At 34.8% G+C, this 18190-nt stretch overlaps 2 protein-coding genes across 2 annotated transcripts in view; one reads left to right on the forward strand and one right to left on the reverse strand.

The window, feature by feature from the left end:
* Positions 1-18190, forward strand: part of LOC133663173 (ephrin type-A receptor 3-like) — an 843338-nt gene that overhangs the window by 722285 nt on the left and 102863 nt on the right. The window lies entirely within an intron of this gene.
* The window catches only part of LOC133663172 (ephrin type-A receptor 3-like), a 168763-nt gene that overhangs the window by 120607 nt on the left and 29966 nt on the right, over positions 1-18190 (reverse strand). The window contains exon 3 of the mRNA XM_062067452.1: positions 10984-11644. Within this exon, the coding sequence (XP_061923436.1) occupies positions 10984-11644 (661 nt within the window). The remainder of the gene's footprint in view (positions 1-10983; positions 11645-18190) is intronic.

Consider the following 18190-nt stretch of genomic DNA (forward strand, 5'->3'; position numbering starts at 1 on the left):
TACAAATATATATATATATATATATACAAATATATATATATATATATAAATATAAAAAAGGTAACCTTTTAGTTATTTTTTATTTTCATTTTTTTGTTTGTAATTGGTTTTTAATCTTCATGATTTACTTGAAGTTATTACAGTATGTCTCTATACATATTTATTGTATTCATTTTGGCCAGAGGGGGCGCATTTCAATTTCTTACACACACTTGTTATTTCATACGTTGACCAAAGATGGATACATAGGCAAGTCCTTCTTTAACTGCAGTCTTTTTTTGTCATATATTGCTGCCTTTGCACCTGTCAATGTTTACGTTTGTATGCACATTAAATCAACAACAAAAAATCCTGACTTTGGAGCAATGTTCACGGACTCTAGTATTTGGCTCTCTGTCAGATGCAATAATTTTCTGTATTAGGACCATGATTTCAGTCCTAACTTGTTCATATGGACGGTACTTTTCCTTGTTGACGTCTCAAGAAGGGTAGAAATACACTCTCTCTCACACCCACACGCACACACCCACACCCCCACACACACACACACACCCACCCACACCCACACACACACACACACTACTTACAGACATCCGTTTGCTGTTTTAGGATCAAATTAGGGCGGCAGGAATTTCACACTGAAGCTGGCCAGAAGTGGCTTCACCTGCTCCAGCGTGTTGTGGTGACGGATGAAAGAGCGACTTAGCTAGATTAGATCTGGCCTCATATTCTCCGCCGAGAGGCCGCTCTCATAACACTCCGTCATCTGACCAAATATTCAAAATATTCCGTCACAAACAGACACAAAAAGACCGCATCCAGATGGAAACGCGTACGAGCACCACCTCTTCAGCGCTGGGACAGACTGGGAGTTGATAAGGAGCGGCCAACTCTGATAGGCCGCTTTAATCCCAGGACCCGCTATTGTCGTCGGGTAATATACGGCGTACACGTGCTGGGATGTATCACTTTTAGCTGTCTTCTCTATTGTAAATATGTGTCCCACTGTCTGGTCTGCAAGGGGCCCTAACCCGGTGCAGCCATCAGTCTGTTCGCACACAGGGTCTGGGCACCAAGTAGTGCACGGGGGCCCGGGGTGGCTGCACGTGGGGGCTGTTGATGCAGCTGTCCCACCCGGGCGTAACATTAGACCTTATTAGAGTCCATTAGAGCACCCCGAATTCAATAAGAGATTGTCCCATGCGTCCAAACATTCGCAGAATCCACAGGGCGGTAGGAAGTGAAATAACCGCTCGGCTCCTGGGGGCCGGGGTTGGAAACAAGTTGTCCACTTGTTGGCAAAATAAAGTATTTATTACCAAACGACATTGTTTCAGGGAGGTATTGCCACCTCTGGACCGAGCAGATCTCATTCCATGGACATGACTTTATGTTCAAGGACATAAGATAATTCCCTGCTAGATACTGGCACCTATTTAATAATACCACCTTAACATTTGACAACAAAACAATTGTACACCTATTTAATAATACCACCTTAACATTTGACAACAAAACAAGTATACACTTATTTAACAATACCACCTTAACATTTGACAACAAAACAATTATACACCTATTTAATAATACCACCTTAACATTTAACAACAAAACAATTATACACATATTTAATAATACCACCTTAACGTTTGACAACAAAACAATTATACACCTATTTAATAATACCACTTTAACATTTGACAACAAAACAATCATACACTTATTTAATAATACCACCTTAACATTTGACAACAAAACAATCATACACTTATTTAATAATATCACCTTAACATTTGACAACAAAACGATTATACAACTATTTAATAATACCACCTTAACATTTGACAACAACACAATCATACACCTATTTAATAATACCACCTTAACATTTGACAACAAAACAATTATACACCTATTTAGTAATACCACCTTAACATTTGACAACAAAACAATCATACACTTATTTAATATTACCACCTTAACATTTGACAACAAAACAATAATACATTTATTTAATATTACCACCTTAACATTTGACAACAAAACAATCATACACTTATTTAATAATACCACCTTAACATTTGACAACAAAACAATCATACACTTATTTAATAATATCACCTTTACATTTGACAACAAAACAATCATACACTTATTTAATAATACCACCTTAACATTTGACAACAACACAATCATACAACTATTTAATAACACCACCTTAACATTTGACAACAAAACAATTATACACCTATTTAGTAATACCACCTTAACATTTGACAACAAAACAATCATACACTTATTTAATAATACCACCTTAACATCTGACAACAAAACAATTATACAATTATTTAATAATACCACCTTAACATTTGACAACAAAACCATTATACAATTATTTGATAATACCACCTTAACATTTGACAACAAAACAATTATACAATTATTTAATAATACCACCTTAACATTTGACAACAAAACAATTATACAAATATTTGATAATACCACCTTAACATTTGACAACAAAACAATTATACAATTATTTAATAATACCACCTTAACATTTGACAACAAAACAATTATACAATTATTTAATAACACCACCTTAACATTTGACAACAAAACAATTATACAATTATTTAATAATACCACCTTAACATTTGACGACAAGACAATTATACACTTATTTAATAATACCACCTTAACATTTGACAACAAAACGATTATACACCTATTTAATAATACCACCTTAACATTTGACAACAAAATAATTATACACTTATGTAATATTACCACCTTAACATTTGACAACAAAACAATCATACACTTATTTAATATTACCACCTTAACATTTGACAACAAAACAATCATACACTTATTTAATATTACCACCTTAACATTTGACAACAAAACAATAATACATTTATTTAATATTACCACCTTAACATTTGACAACAAAACAATCATACACTTATTTAATAATACCACCTTAACATTTGACAACAAAACAAGTATACACCTATTTAATAATATCACCTTAACATTTGTCAACAAAACAATATTACACCTATTTAATAATGTCACCTTAACATTTGACAACAAAACAATATTACACTTATTTAATAATACCACCTTAAAATTTGACAACAAAACAATTACACACTTATTTAATAATACCACCTTAATATTTGGCAACAAAACAATGACACACCTATTTAATCTGTTGTGAACAAGTCTACATTTCATGACCTCTATCTGCGTGGAGAGTGAGACTGCTAGAAGTCCATGGTCCCAGAAAAATTAAAAAATAAAAAATAAATATATATACTGTGTATATATATATATATATATATATATATATATATATATATATATATATATTATTGTGTTTTTTTTTTTAATTTACCAAAAACAATTTCTAAAACAAATTGTTTTAGGCACGTTTCTAACATGTATCACAGTTATTATTCATCTCAATTCTAAATAGATTCGTAATTTTCAAAAATCAATACAAAAAAATATATATATAATTTTGAGAATCAATTTTCCAAAATATGTTTTGAGGCCCAACTAGAAGGAATTTTTGGAACTTTTAACCTGTTTTGATAAAGTTTCATTATAACAGTCCCAAATAATACATTGCGAGAATCAATTAAGAATCAATCAGAACAGGATCGAATTGTTGGCTACCCAAAGATTCACACGCAGAATGATCATTTCCATGTATCTGTTGTGAACAAGTCTACATTTCATGACCTCTATCTGCATGGAGAGTGAGACTGCTAGAAGGCCATGGTCCCAGAAAAAAAATATATATAAAAAAATACATCTTTAGGCATGTTTCAAACATGTATCACAATTCTTATTAATTCTGATTCTAAATCGATTTATAATTTTCAAAAATCAATACAAAAAAAAAATACAAAACATTCTAAAGGTTACCCAAAGATTCATCTGCGTGGAGAGTGAGACTGCTAGAAGTCCATGGTCCCAGAAAAAAAAAAAATCTAAAAAAATCTAAAAAAATCTAAAAAATTCTAAAAAAAATCTAAAAAAATCTAAATGTTTGTAGGCATGTTTCAAACATGTATCACAATTCTTATTCATTCCAATTCTAAATCGATTTATAATTTTCAAAAATCAATACAAAAAAAATAAATTCCAAAGGTTACCCAAAGATTCACACGCCTCTATCTGCGTGGAGAGTGAGACTGCTAGAAGGCCATGGTCCCAAAAAAAAATAAATAAATAAAAATAAAAAAATAAATAAAAATACATCTTTAGACATGTTTCAAACATGTATCACAATTCTTATTAATTCTGATTCTAAATCGATTTATAATTTTCAAAAATCAATACAACATTTTTTTTTTTTAATTCTAAAGGTTACCCAAAGATTCATCTGTGGGGAGAGTGAGACTGCTAGAAGTCCATGGTCCCAGAAAAAAAAAAATCTAAAAAAATCTAAAAAAATCTAAAAAAATCTAAAAAAATCTAAAAAAATCTAAAAAAAATCTAAATGTTTGTAGGCATGTTTCAAACATGTATCACAATTCTTATTCATTCCAATTATAAATCGATTTATAATTTTCAAAAATCAATACAAAAAAAATAAATTCCAAAGGTTACCCAAAGATTCACACGCCTCTATCTGCGTGGGGAGTGAGACTGCTAGAAGGCCATGGTCCCAAAAAAAAAAAATAAATAAATAAAATAAAAATAGATCTTTAGGCATGTTTCAAACATGTATCACAATTCTTATTAATTCTGATTCTAAATCGATTTATAATTTTCAAAAATCAATACAACATTTTTTTTTTTTTTAATTCTAAAGGTTACCCAAAGATTCATCTGTGGGGAGAGTGAGACTGCTAGAAGTCCATGGTCCCAGAAAAAAAAATCTAAAAAAATCTAAAAAAATCTAACAAAATGTAAAAGAAATCTAAAAAAATCTAAAAAAAATCTGAAAGAATCTAAAAAAATCTAAAAAATATATGTTTTTAGGCAAGTTTCAAACATGTATCACAATTATTATTCATTCCAATTCTAAATCGATTTATAATTTTCAAAAATCAATACAAAAAAAATAAAAATCCAAAGGTTACCCAAAGATTCACACGCCGAATGATCATTTCCATGTATCTGTTGTGAACAAGTCTACATTTCATGACCTCTATCTGCGTGGAGAGTGAGACTGCTAGAAGTCCATGGTCCCAGAAAAGAAGTTCCCTTGGCCCCACCAGCAGGGGTTTGACCCAGTACACTCACTTTGATCTTTAATAAACATGGGGCCCAGCTTCAAAAAGTGCATAAACGGGACAGAGTTTGTGAGCAGAATGCAGAGCTGTGGACATTGTCTGCTATCTAAGAAAAGCCTGAAGAGAAAGACGCTAGCGTGCAGATAGTTGGCAACATGTAGTAGACAGAAGATATAGCATGACATCAACCACAGCTGCCAGCCACATCCAACACCACTGCAGGCTTTTATGGCACACGCTGCGTCTGCAAATACTTTTGCTTTTCATTTCAAACAAAAAAAACCTACATACATATGCATGAACCAGAGGATCGTACAAGAAAACCAGGAATGGAGCCAGAATAGAATTGTATGTTTCTGCAAACCGGTGACATGTTTAGTCTCGGACTTTCCAAAAGATGTCTTTGGAAGGCAGAAGTGAGCATGGAGGTTTGGTCATCAGACTGAGGATGTGAGAAATGACATGAGTGGATATTAAGCTGTGATGGCTTTGGTTAAAGCAGTGTTGCTACAATAGTGGTGAGGTCAGTGTCTAGTATTCATGTTAGAGCGATACACAAGCCTGCAGCTAGGGGGCGGCAGTGCTTCATCTAATCAGCAGGTTTTACCCAGTAGACCTAGTAAGAAATAGGGATGTGAATAATTGGCCATCTAACTATTCAATCCCTTTCCATGACTTTGGTGACCATTTGAGTCAAGAGCAGTCTCAATTAGAACCGATTCTTACAATGTATTATTTGGTATGATAATTACAGCAGAACTTTTTTTCCAAACAGGTTAGATGTTAAAAAAGCTCTTTCTGGTTGCATGGAGGTTTTTTTTAATGGTTCTTATAAACAAACAAAAAAAAAAATAAGAAGAGTTAACTTAGGTGAAGAGATTTGTGTTTGAATTTGAGACAGAAATGACACAAAAAAGGAGTCTATGTAGATTATATATATATATATATATATATATATATATATATATATATATATATATATATATATATATATATATATGTATATATATATATATATATATATATATATATATATATATATATATATATATATATATATATATATATATGTATATATATATGTGTGTGTGTGTGTGTGTATATTTATCAAATGTGACTCATATATATATATATATATATATATATATATATATATATATATATATATATATATATATATATATATATATATATATATATATATATGTGTGTGTGTGCGTGTATATTTATCAAATGTGACTCATATATGTATATATATATAAATATATATATATATATATATATATATATATATATATATATATATATATATATATATATATATATATATATATATATATATATATATATATGTGTGTGTGTGTGTGTGTGTGTGTGTGTGTGTGTGTCTATCTGCGTGGAGAGTGAGACTGCTAGAAGTCCACGGTCCCAGAAATAAATAAAAATAAAAAATAAATAAAAAATATATATCCTGTATATGTATACAGTATATATATATTTTTTAAATTATTTTTTTATATTATATATTTTATTATAAAACAATTATATATATATATATATATATATATATATATATATATATATATATATATATATATATATATATATATATATATATATATATATATATATATATATATATATATATATATATATATATATATATATATATATATATATATATATATATATATGTGTGTGTGTGTGTGTGTGTATAAAATGTAACACGTGTGTATATATATATATATATATATATATATATATATATATATATATATATATATATATATATATATATATATATATATATATATATATATATAGAGATATCTATATATATATATATATATATATATATATATATATATAGAGATATCTATATATATATATATATATATATATATATATATATACATATATATATATAGATATATATATATATATATATATATATATATATATATATATATATATATATATATATATATATATATATATATATATATATATATATATATATATATATATATATATATATATATATATATATATATATATATATGTGTGTGTGTGTGTGTGTGTGTGTGTGTGTGTGTGTGTGTGTGTGTGTGTGTGTGTCTATCTGCGTGGAGAGTGAGACTGCTAGAAGTCCATGGTCCCAGAAATAAATAAAAATAAAAAATAAATATAAAATATATATCCTGTATATGTATACAGTATATATATATTTTTTTAAATTATTTTTTTATATTTTATATTTTATCATAAAACAATTATATATATATATATATATATATATATATATATATATATATATATATATATATATATATATATATATATATATATATATATATATATATATATATATATATATATATATATATATATATATATATATATATATATATATATAATGTATCTCACACAGTGTGTTGTACGGATAAATCCATAATTACTATCAAGTTATCAAAAATAATAAGGGGGTTCAAACTAGTTCGGAGGATAATGACAGGAAATAATTAACAACCACTGGGTTGAATAAGGCACTTTTTTTTCATATGCTGAACTGATATTTTAGAAATGTATTTGACTGTGAGGAAAACAAATGTGCTATGGTAACGAGAGTGAACATTTATACAGTTTGCATTGTGTTGTGCGAGAGTACACTGGAACTCTGACCCCACATGGTTGCTTAGTCCCAATGGGAATGTCAGAGTCTCCATCAGTTACTATTTTGTATTATTTTTGGGTTTGTCCAAGTCTACAACTGTGAACATCTACTCAGAAGATACAATAAAGTTAGGGTCCTCCATCCCTGGAGAAAACTGATTTTCTGAAGCATATTTTGTGAAGCTTTTTGCTCTCTATAGAAAACTGAAACCAACTGATTTCACCGTGGACATTATTGAAGTTAGCTTGTAGGGTTTGTTTTCTTTATTTTTCTCAATCTGCTGGGTCCAAGCCAGAAGAGGCCCACCCAGCATTTAAAAAAAAACACTTTAATAATATATAGAAAGTGACATTTCGAGGGGAATCTGAAGAAATATGAACGTAAATGTGTCAACAAAGACCTGCTATTATGACATACTGTATGTACTTTAGGGGTTGGAAACCTGCGGCCCGTGGGTCATCTGTGCCGCCCGGGCCCATGTTTTATGGCCCTCTACTTATCTGCATAGTTTAGTGCAATTGCGGCCCGCGCTCCTTCATTTAAATATATCACGGCAGTCTTGGAAGCCACTAGACTAGGACTACTACAACAAGGGTGCAAACAGAAATGACAGCACAACAAACAAACATTGGGCGGAACAAAGAGCTCCTTTAAGTTCCTTTAAGCAAGGAAGCAACAATGTCACACATTTTACATTATTTTTGACTTAAGGTCTACCATAGCTAGAAGATGCTGGGAGAAGTAGCTGACACACATTGTCAGTGATACACATTGTCAGTGACACACATTGTCAGTGACACACATTGTCAGTGACACATTGTCAGTGGTTAAAACGTGATGCTGGGCCGCTACCTCCAGCAGACTCCAGGTAAAGTGACATTGAGACCCCCTGCTGTGCACATCCACCTTGTTTCAGGAGCTATCCAGTCCCAAATCAAACCACCATACACTTATTTAATAATACCACCTTAACATTTGACAACCAAACAATTATACACCTATTTAGTAATACCACCTTAACATTTGACAACAAAACAATTAAATATTTATTTAATAATACCACCTTAACATTTGACAACCAAACAATTATACACTTATTTTATATTACCGCCTTAACTTTTGACAACAAAACAATTATACACTTATTTAATAATACCATCTTAACATTTGACAGCCAAACAATTATACACTCATTTAAAAATACCACCTTAACATTTGACAACAAAACAATTATAAACGTATTTAAAAATACCACCTTAACATTTGACCACCAAACAATGATACACCTATTTAATAATACTACCTTAACATTTGTTCACCAAACAATTATACACCTATCTAATAATACTACCTTAACATTTGACATCAAAATAATTATACACTTATTTAAAAATACCACCTTAACATTTGACAACAAATCAATTAAATATGTATTTAATAATACCACCTTAACATTTGACAACCAAAAATTATACAACTATTTAATATTACCGCCTTAACATTTGACAACAAAACAATTATACACTTATTTAATAATACCACCTTAACATTTGACAGCCAAACAATTATACACGTATTTAATAATACCACCTTAACTTTTGACAACAAAACAATTATACACTCATTTAAAAATACCACCTTAACATTTGACAAGAAAACAATTATACTTATTTAATAATACCACCTTAACATGTGACAACCAAACAATTTAACACCTATTTAATATTACTGCCTTAACATTTGACAACAAAACAATTATACACTTATTTAATAATACCACCTTAACATTTGACAGCCAAACAATTAAACATGTATTTAATACCACCTTAACATTTGACAACCAAACAATTATACACATATTTAATAATACCACCTTAACATTTGACAACAAAACAATTATACACTTATTTAATAATACCACCTTAACATTTGACAACAAAACAATTATACACTTATTTATTAATCCACCTTAACATTTGACAACCAAACAATTATACACCTATTTAGTAATACCACCTTAACATTTGACAACCAAACAATTATACATGTATTTAATAATACCACCTTAACATTTGACAACAAAACAACTCTACACTTATTTATTAATAACACCTTAACATTTGACAACCAAATAATTCTACACCTAATTAATAATACTACCTTAACATTTTACAACAAAACAATTATACATTTATTTAATAATACCACCTCAACAGTTGACAACAAAACAATTATACTTATTCAATAATACCACCTTAACATTTGACAACAAAACAATTACACATATTTAATAATACCTCCATAACATTTGACAACCAAACAATTATACACTTATTTAAAAATGCCACCTTAACATTTGACAATAAAACAATCACACATATTTAATAATACCACCTTAACATTTGACAACCAAACAATTACACACCTACACATTATACAACAACTCATATCAGTTGGTTGCAAAACATTTGTGATGATGATGTTAGCAGACCTGCAACCACAGTTAGCTGGCCAGAAAACCTTTGAAAACCTCCGCCAATACATTTGAAAGTGAGCACCCACAGACTTGATTTAATGCCGACTCACCCTTGTCTCCAACAACACCCACACGTACCACCGCAGCTATTTCATTTTTCACCATCCACTCTCTGACCCTCTTCTTTATTCCGTGTTATCACTTCCATCCGTACGTCCTTAGGCTCAGATCTTCCCCGAGTTAACGACGTGATGCGGAGAAGCTTACCATTAAACTACCGGGTGCTGAACACTCCAGCCAAGACCTGGATAACACATCACACGCGTACGGAAAAATAAATGTGGGACTGCCGATTCGCCCACCCCCACTTTTGGGTTTGTGGGGTTCTTTTGCAGGCTTACACACGCAGGATGCACATGCATGCACTTAAAAACACACATGCCTGCGTAGAGAGTGGACATTTGATGTTCTGAAGGTTCTGGGCTGACAAGTATGAGGTGTGAGAGGATCCACATCAAACGTTTCAATAAAACCCAGGAATGTAAATGAAACATTGTAAGATGTAAGCTGGGTCTTACTTTGACAGGTGTTGCTTCGTTCTTCATAGCCCGGGTTGCACAGGCACTTTCCAATCGGCACCAGCCACTCCCCGTCCGTGCTGCAGTACATCCGCGGCGGCTCCTCCTCCTTGGAGTGATTGACACAGGAACCTTTGACTTCCACCAACGACTGAGAGTCCACGGGCACGGTGTCAGGAAAGGAGGCGAGGTTCTTCACCGTGTTCGGGCACTTTTTGAAGTAAACCCTCACCGAGACTAAAGCTACGCAGGCGCCCACGTCCTGGAAAGCCAGGTAGAAGCCCTTCTTGGTCATGGGGCCCACCTCGCGCACCTCGGTGTTCAGTTTCAGGATGCGGTCGCCCAGGTCCATCTGGGTGAAACTCTCGTCCGCGGCGATGGTGTCGATCTTGGTGAACAGGTGTTCCCGGAAGTGAGTGCCTTGGTCGTCGTCGGTCTCCTGGTAAAGAAGGTTGAAGGTCTCCTTGCACGTGCCCAGGACCAAGGGGATGGAGTTGCAGTCCCTCAGAGTGAATTTCAGCTCCACGTAGATCTTCTGGGCCGACTGACGGGGGATCCAGTTGGTGCGGAGCCAGTTGTTCTGACTGTACTCCATCACGTTGCACACCTGGAAAGTCCGGATGGGCGTGTAATGCTCATCCACCCCACTGATCTCCTCCCACTGGAAGATAAAGCATGGGCAGGGACAGAGGAGAGAAGGCGAGTAGAAGCAAAAGCCGCAGAGGCCAATGCCGCAGAAAGATTGCAGAAAAGGCAGAGAGAGATGGAAAGGATCGCATGTTTTAGACAGAGGGAGTTAGAGGGTGAGGAGGCCGAAGAAAAGCCATTTGGGAAAGGAAGCAGAATAAGGAAAAGTAGGGAAGGATAATAGAGAAAAAACAGTTAACTCCATCCTGTAGGCATTGATACGTCAAAGTTTTAGATTCAGACAAATTCATGCTGAAGTCTAAACAAATAAAGGTGGAAAATCCCACTACCAGATCTCTCGAAGAAAACTCAATTCAATCCAATTCGACAATCAACCGTGGTCGTGTTGGAAAACGGACCGTTTGATCCAAATGTGCAATTTGAGAGGACTATCTGGGTTCCAGGAGAAGAATCTCGTAGTGTTTGTTTCCACCCCTTTGACTAACGGTTGCTCTACAAAGTGAGGACTGCAGTCGTCGTCTATGCCTACGCCTCTAATGGAAACGTGCGGAGACTACTACGAAATGGAAGCATCTAGGAAGTATTGAGAGATTTCAGTGTGTACCAGGAACGTTCATGGCTATCTTACATTTTCCCTCCACTGGAAGAAAGCGATGAGAGAGGAAAGGAGACAAAGAAAGCGGGGGTCATTCCTTTGGAATTCAACAACTCATTGATCATGCGCATTGGGGTTTTGGCACTTTTCAGGAATGTCACCGGCGGATCAGAGGGATGATGAATAGGCAAACACCTGAAAACACCGGGGTGGTTGCCGGTCAATTGACAGCTATTAGAATGATTGGGTCTCAATGGAGGCTTTGTCCCGGTCTGGCAAAACAAAGAACGGATGGACGCCTGGATGAGCGGCACTCGATTCGCAAAGAAAGGGACACTGTTCGGTAAGTGGAAACTAAATTATCGGCCCCTTTTTGACAAGGAGCGCTGGAAACATAAACTCACACACATTCATTCATTCACACACGGCTCATGGGAAGTGTTTAAAGGCATGCACAGCAGGTGCTGCCATAGGAATTAATGACGAGCTACGAAGGTTCCTGCTCTCCATTATAACGCGGTGTGTGTGTAGAGCGTATCAAGGACCTCTCCGGCTTAAGGATAGCCACTTGCTTTTCATCTCTTTGTAAAAGACCTCGAGAGAGAACGCCTGGGGGGAGGGGGGGAAGGGATATAAGGAGGGGATGTTAGCTCAAGTAGAAATACTGTAGCCCCGAAAGGACAGAGTGATGGAAGGAGAGAGCGACCAAAACTACGAATAAAAAAAAAAATGGGCCTGGAAACTCTTGGTGGTGTTTATCCTCCACTGTCACCTCGGATGCATCGGTGTGTAGCCAAGCTCTCTTGGTTCAAACAGAAACGTAGAAATATTTAAAAGGGGTCATATTTGGATGTTGTTTTTTGTAGCCCGTGGTCTACATAACATGTACCGTATTTTTCGGACACTTAAAATCCTTTAACCTTCGTCTCGTGCTAAGGTCGGCACCGACCCGTTTTAGTTTTTAAATGCATAAAAGAACCACATAAATTTATTTGTTTGCATCAAGGCTTTTTGACTTTGTCAGGAACCTCTATTTCAAGAAAATAAAACTTTTTTTTTTTTCACTAAATTATAAAATGTTCTGGTTGAAATTATGATTTTGGTGTTGTTAGGGTCAGTTTCGACCCAGTTATAAAAATAAGATTATAAAGCAATAATTAGAGCCAAAACTGAACACACTGCTAGCCAGCTCCTCTCCCAATCATGTGAGCTTTAGGGGATTCTCATTTGACCTTGTTATCCAGTATAAAAACAAACAAAGAGGGGCATGTCCAGACATGTGAGGTTAATTCAGTATATAGTTGGTGACTTGCAGAGTGCACATCTCCAATTGGCAGGATGCAAAAATGAAAAAAAGATTTACAGTGAGAGAAGTTCTGGATAATATTTTTGGTGAAAATGAGGGAGAGGACACAGAGCAGCATAGTGATACGGATGAACAGGTTTCTGAGGAGGAAGACAATGTGGAGTATCATCCAGAGGACACAGACACATCTGATGAGTCTGATGAGGAGGTCATACCAAATTGACCCGTAACACCATAGATGTTACTATCCACTACCGTTCAAAAGTTTGGGGTCACATATAAATGTCCTTATTTTTGAAGGAAAAGCACTGTACTTTTCAATGAAGATAACTTTAAACTAGTCTTAACTTTAAAGAAATACACTATACATTGCTAATGTGGTAAATGACTATTCTAGCTGCAAATGTCTGGTTTTTGGTGCAATATCTACATAGGTGTATAGAGGCCCATTTCCAGCAACTATCACTCCAGTGTTCTAATGGTACAATGTGTTTGCTCATTGGCTCAGAAGGCTAATTGATGATTAGAAAACCCTTGTGCAATCATGTTCACACATCTGAAAACACTTTAGCTCGTTACAGAAGCTACAAAACTAAACTTCCTTTGAGCAGATTGAGTTTCTGGAGCATCACATTTGTGGGGTCAATTAAACGCTCACAATGGCCAGAAAAAGAGAACATTCATCTGAAACTCGACAGTCTATTTTTGTTCTTAGAAATGAAGGCTATTCCACAAAATTGTTTGGGTGACCCCAAACTTTTGAACGGTAGTGTAGTTAAAATTATTCAAATGAAAAACAGAATTAAACAAATGTATCTAAGAGATGTGTTCTAATACCCCTCAGTTATAGTCAGGTGACACAACAACCTTTTATTTATTTAAACGATTCTCTTGTACTTGTACTGACAAAAAAAAAAGGCCCAATGGCCCACACCAAAAATATTAAAACCAATATTTTCATGGATAAGGAAGCCTAACAAGGTAACCAAGAGATGAGAAACAAATTGGATGATAGATAATTGTTTTAGTGTATTTTACAGCTGATTTAAGACATGGGTCAAAACCGACCCGTTAACATAAGAGATGGTAACAGAAAGCTAACACAAGAGGAAGGTTAATTGTCTCAAAAATGGACAGTGCGTCTTATAACCCGGTACGCCTAATGAGCGGCATAATTCTGGTTGTGCTTACCCACCTCGAAGCTATTATATTTGGTACATAAGTGTGACCAGTAGATGGCAGTCACACATAAGAGATACGGCAGTAAACAACACCAAAACTTTAAATGTTACATTGAGAACATAGAACATTACACACGGCGCTGAAATATCTGTCAAAATGTTTTTAGTATGACTTCGGTAAGCTATGAAGCCGCACCGCTTGATGGATTGTCCGCGCATTAAACATACCAGTATTATTATGGTGCGTGTATAAGGACCGCAAATAATAACAAAAGTTTAAATATCGTGTATTTTCAGTCTAATCAACTGAATATTGTCATGTTCTATGGTCTGGATTTTGTTTGGTTATGTTCTGTTCGGTTTAAGACTCCATAGTTCCTGTTTTTGAGCACTCTTGTTTGTTTTGTCACCATGGCGACTGATTAGTTTCACCTGTCTCATGTGTTGGACTCACGCACCTGTTTTTAATCATGACATTATTATTTAAGCCTGTAGTTGCCAGGTAGTCAGCCTGGCGACATTGATTCTCTTCATGCCATAGTTACTGACGTCCAATTCTTGTTCATAGTTCCGATGTCCGGTCAAGTCCGTTTGCATCCCGGGAAAATAATCCATGCAGTAAGCTGCGAAAACCACTCTGTCATGACGGAGTTGAGAAAACCCCTCTGTCATGACGGAGGGGTTTTCGCAGTTTACTGCATGGATTATTTTCCCGGAATGCAAACGGACTCGACCGGACATCGGAAGAAGGTAGGAACATGATTTAATTTCTACTCAAAAAAAGTACAAACAAAAAGCGCTCACAGCGGAGGCACAACTTGGCTAAGGAAACAAAAAAACTCGCACTTAGACAGACTATGGACATGAAACAAAAACACTTACTGCGACGTGAGCAGAGCAGCATGAACTATGAACAAGAATTGAACGTCAGTAACTATGGCATGAAGAGAATCAATGTTGCCAGCCCGACTACCTGGCAACTACAGGCTTAAATGATAATGTCATGATTAAAAACAGGTGCGTGAGTCCAACACATGAGACAGGTGAAACTAATGAGTCGCCATGGTGACAAAACAAACAAGAGTGCACAAAAACAGGAACTATGGAGTCTTAAACCGAACAGAACATAACCAAACAAAATCCAGACCACAGAACATGACACATATAGGTTGAAAAGGATTTGCAAATCATTGTATTCTGTTTGGTTTGGGGTTTTGTAGTTGGAATTGTGATAACGGGTGATCTGCCGACTTCAACCCATCGGCTGGTGGAGACGGACTGGAGTCTTCACTCGGTGTCTTTCATTCCGCTACAGACAGCTCAAAAGGTTATGCCACGTTTTGATTAAACTTTCAGGAATAGGATAAGGATTACGTTCTGGGAGGGATCCTGATCACCTTCCGGATTAACAACTGTTTTAGGAGAAAGGGTTTGCCTGTGGTCTGCTCTCCCCGAGTGCTTTTCTAGTCAAATATAATTTGCAAAGACTTTAAGGTTGTATATTTGAACAGTTCTTAGTGTTAGACATGGCGCACACCCAAAGTACTTCAGTCTTTCAGCAAAACCTACTCCAGCAAAGAAAGCCCCCACCGTAGAGGAGCTTATTTCCCAAACATGTCTAAATAATTAGAACCAACAAGCAAACAGGTCTTTTGTTTATCTCCAAGTGGGCCAAGCTCCCCTTCCAAAGGCTTCTAATTGACATATAACAACACTAAGACCCAACACCGGTCCGAGCCACCTCTGACCCCTGCCCCCCCATGGTCCCAGCTGGGCCAAAAGTCTGGTGTGATCTTGTCCCCGGGTTTCTCTGATCTGTGCTGTAGGTGAAGCGACTTAAGGGACAGTAAAAGGAGAGTGCGGTAACCTGAGCCGCTAAAGAAATTACAAGGACGGCAACAGGCACGTCTCAGCCGTTCACCAGTTCACCGGCTTCAAAGTGAGGTCGATGGGAGTTAACGGACCAGTAAGCAGGCCCGTATGGGGTAACAGGTCAGGACTTTAAGGAGGAAAACAGAACGTGAACTCTTTATACCAATTTAACAACAATCACTGATGTGCATGGTCACTGTTCACTTAGACCAGGGGGGTCCAGACTTTTTGACTGGCCAAAAGTTTGGACACACCTTCTCATTTAATGGGTTTTCTTTATTTTCATGACTATTTACATTGTAGATTGTCACATCAAAACTATGAATGAACACATGTGGAGTTATATACTTAACAAAAAATTGCCACCCTTGGCTCCGATTGCTTTGCACACCCTTAGCATTCTCTTGATGAGCTTCAAGCACACTTGTGAAGTGAAAACCATTTCAGGTGACTACCCTTTGATACGATGTATACAATGTAAATAGTCATGAAAATAAAGAAAAAACATTAATGAGGAGAAAGTGTGTCCAAACGTTTGGCCTGTACTGTATATATATATATATATATATATATATATATATATATATATATATATATATATATATATATATATATATATATATATATATATATATATATATATAGTAAAGTACCAATGATTGTCACTAGGTGTGGCAAAATTATTCTCTGCATTTGACCCATCACCCTCGATCACCCCCTGGGAGGTGAGGGGAGCAGTGGGCAGCAGCTGTGGCCACGCCCGGGAATCATTTTGGTGATTTAACCCCCAATTCCAACCCTTGATGCTGAGTGCCAAACAGGGAGGTAATGGCTCCCATTTTTATAGTCTTTGGTATGACTCGGCCGGGGTTTGAACCTATATATATATATATATATATATATATATATATATATATATATGTATATAGGTATAGTCGAGGTTTCTGTGGTTTATCCGTTATACAGTGCTCGATACTGGGGTAGAGCGGAATATACGTTAGGTGAGGAAAAAACACAAAAGGCTATATCATCCCTACAAGCCTGTTTTGCAGGTTTTTGCAGCCTCTTGTGTTTTTTCCTGACCTAACGTGTATATATATATATATATATATATATATATATATATATATATATATATATATATATATATATATATATATATATATATATATATATATATATATATATATATATATATATATATATCCATCCATCTATCCATCCATTTTGTACCGCTTGTCCCTATTATATAAATGTATTAATGTAATGTAGTAATTATTAATGGATATGCAATTAATAACTAATATAATTGGATATTAAGAGTATGTGAAAGTTTGAGTCCTACCTTGTGTACTTCCGCGACGACATCCTTAAAGTTTTGTGATCAATCAGCAATATTAAACATGGATAAGTGTGGAGAGAGTGGAATGCATTTTTCCCATCATGCTTTGCAATGGATATAAAAGGGTGCGATTTAGAATTTCTTATGGTGCTTGGACAATTTTTATGAAAGTTCAGTGAGCATGTTGTGTTCTGTTGACATTTCCTGTTGGTTGGATTAGTATTTTTTTCACCATGACTAGGGAAGGTTGTTTGCACTGGGTC

This window comes from Entelurus aequoreus, linkage group LG13 (genome assembly GCF_033978785.1).
Source record: "Entelurus aequoreus isolate RoL-2023_Sb linkage group LG13, RoL_Eaeq_v1.1, whole genome shotgun sequence".
Classification (NCBI taxonomy): domain Eukaryota; kingdom Metazoa; phylum Chordata; class Actinopteri; order Syngnathiformes; family Syngnathidae; genus Entelurus; species Entelurus aequoreus.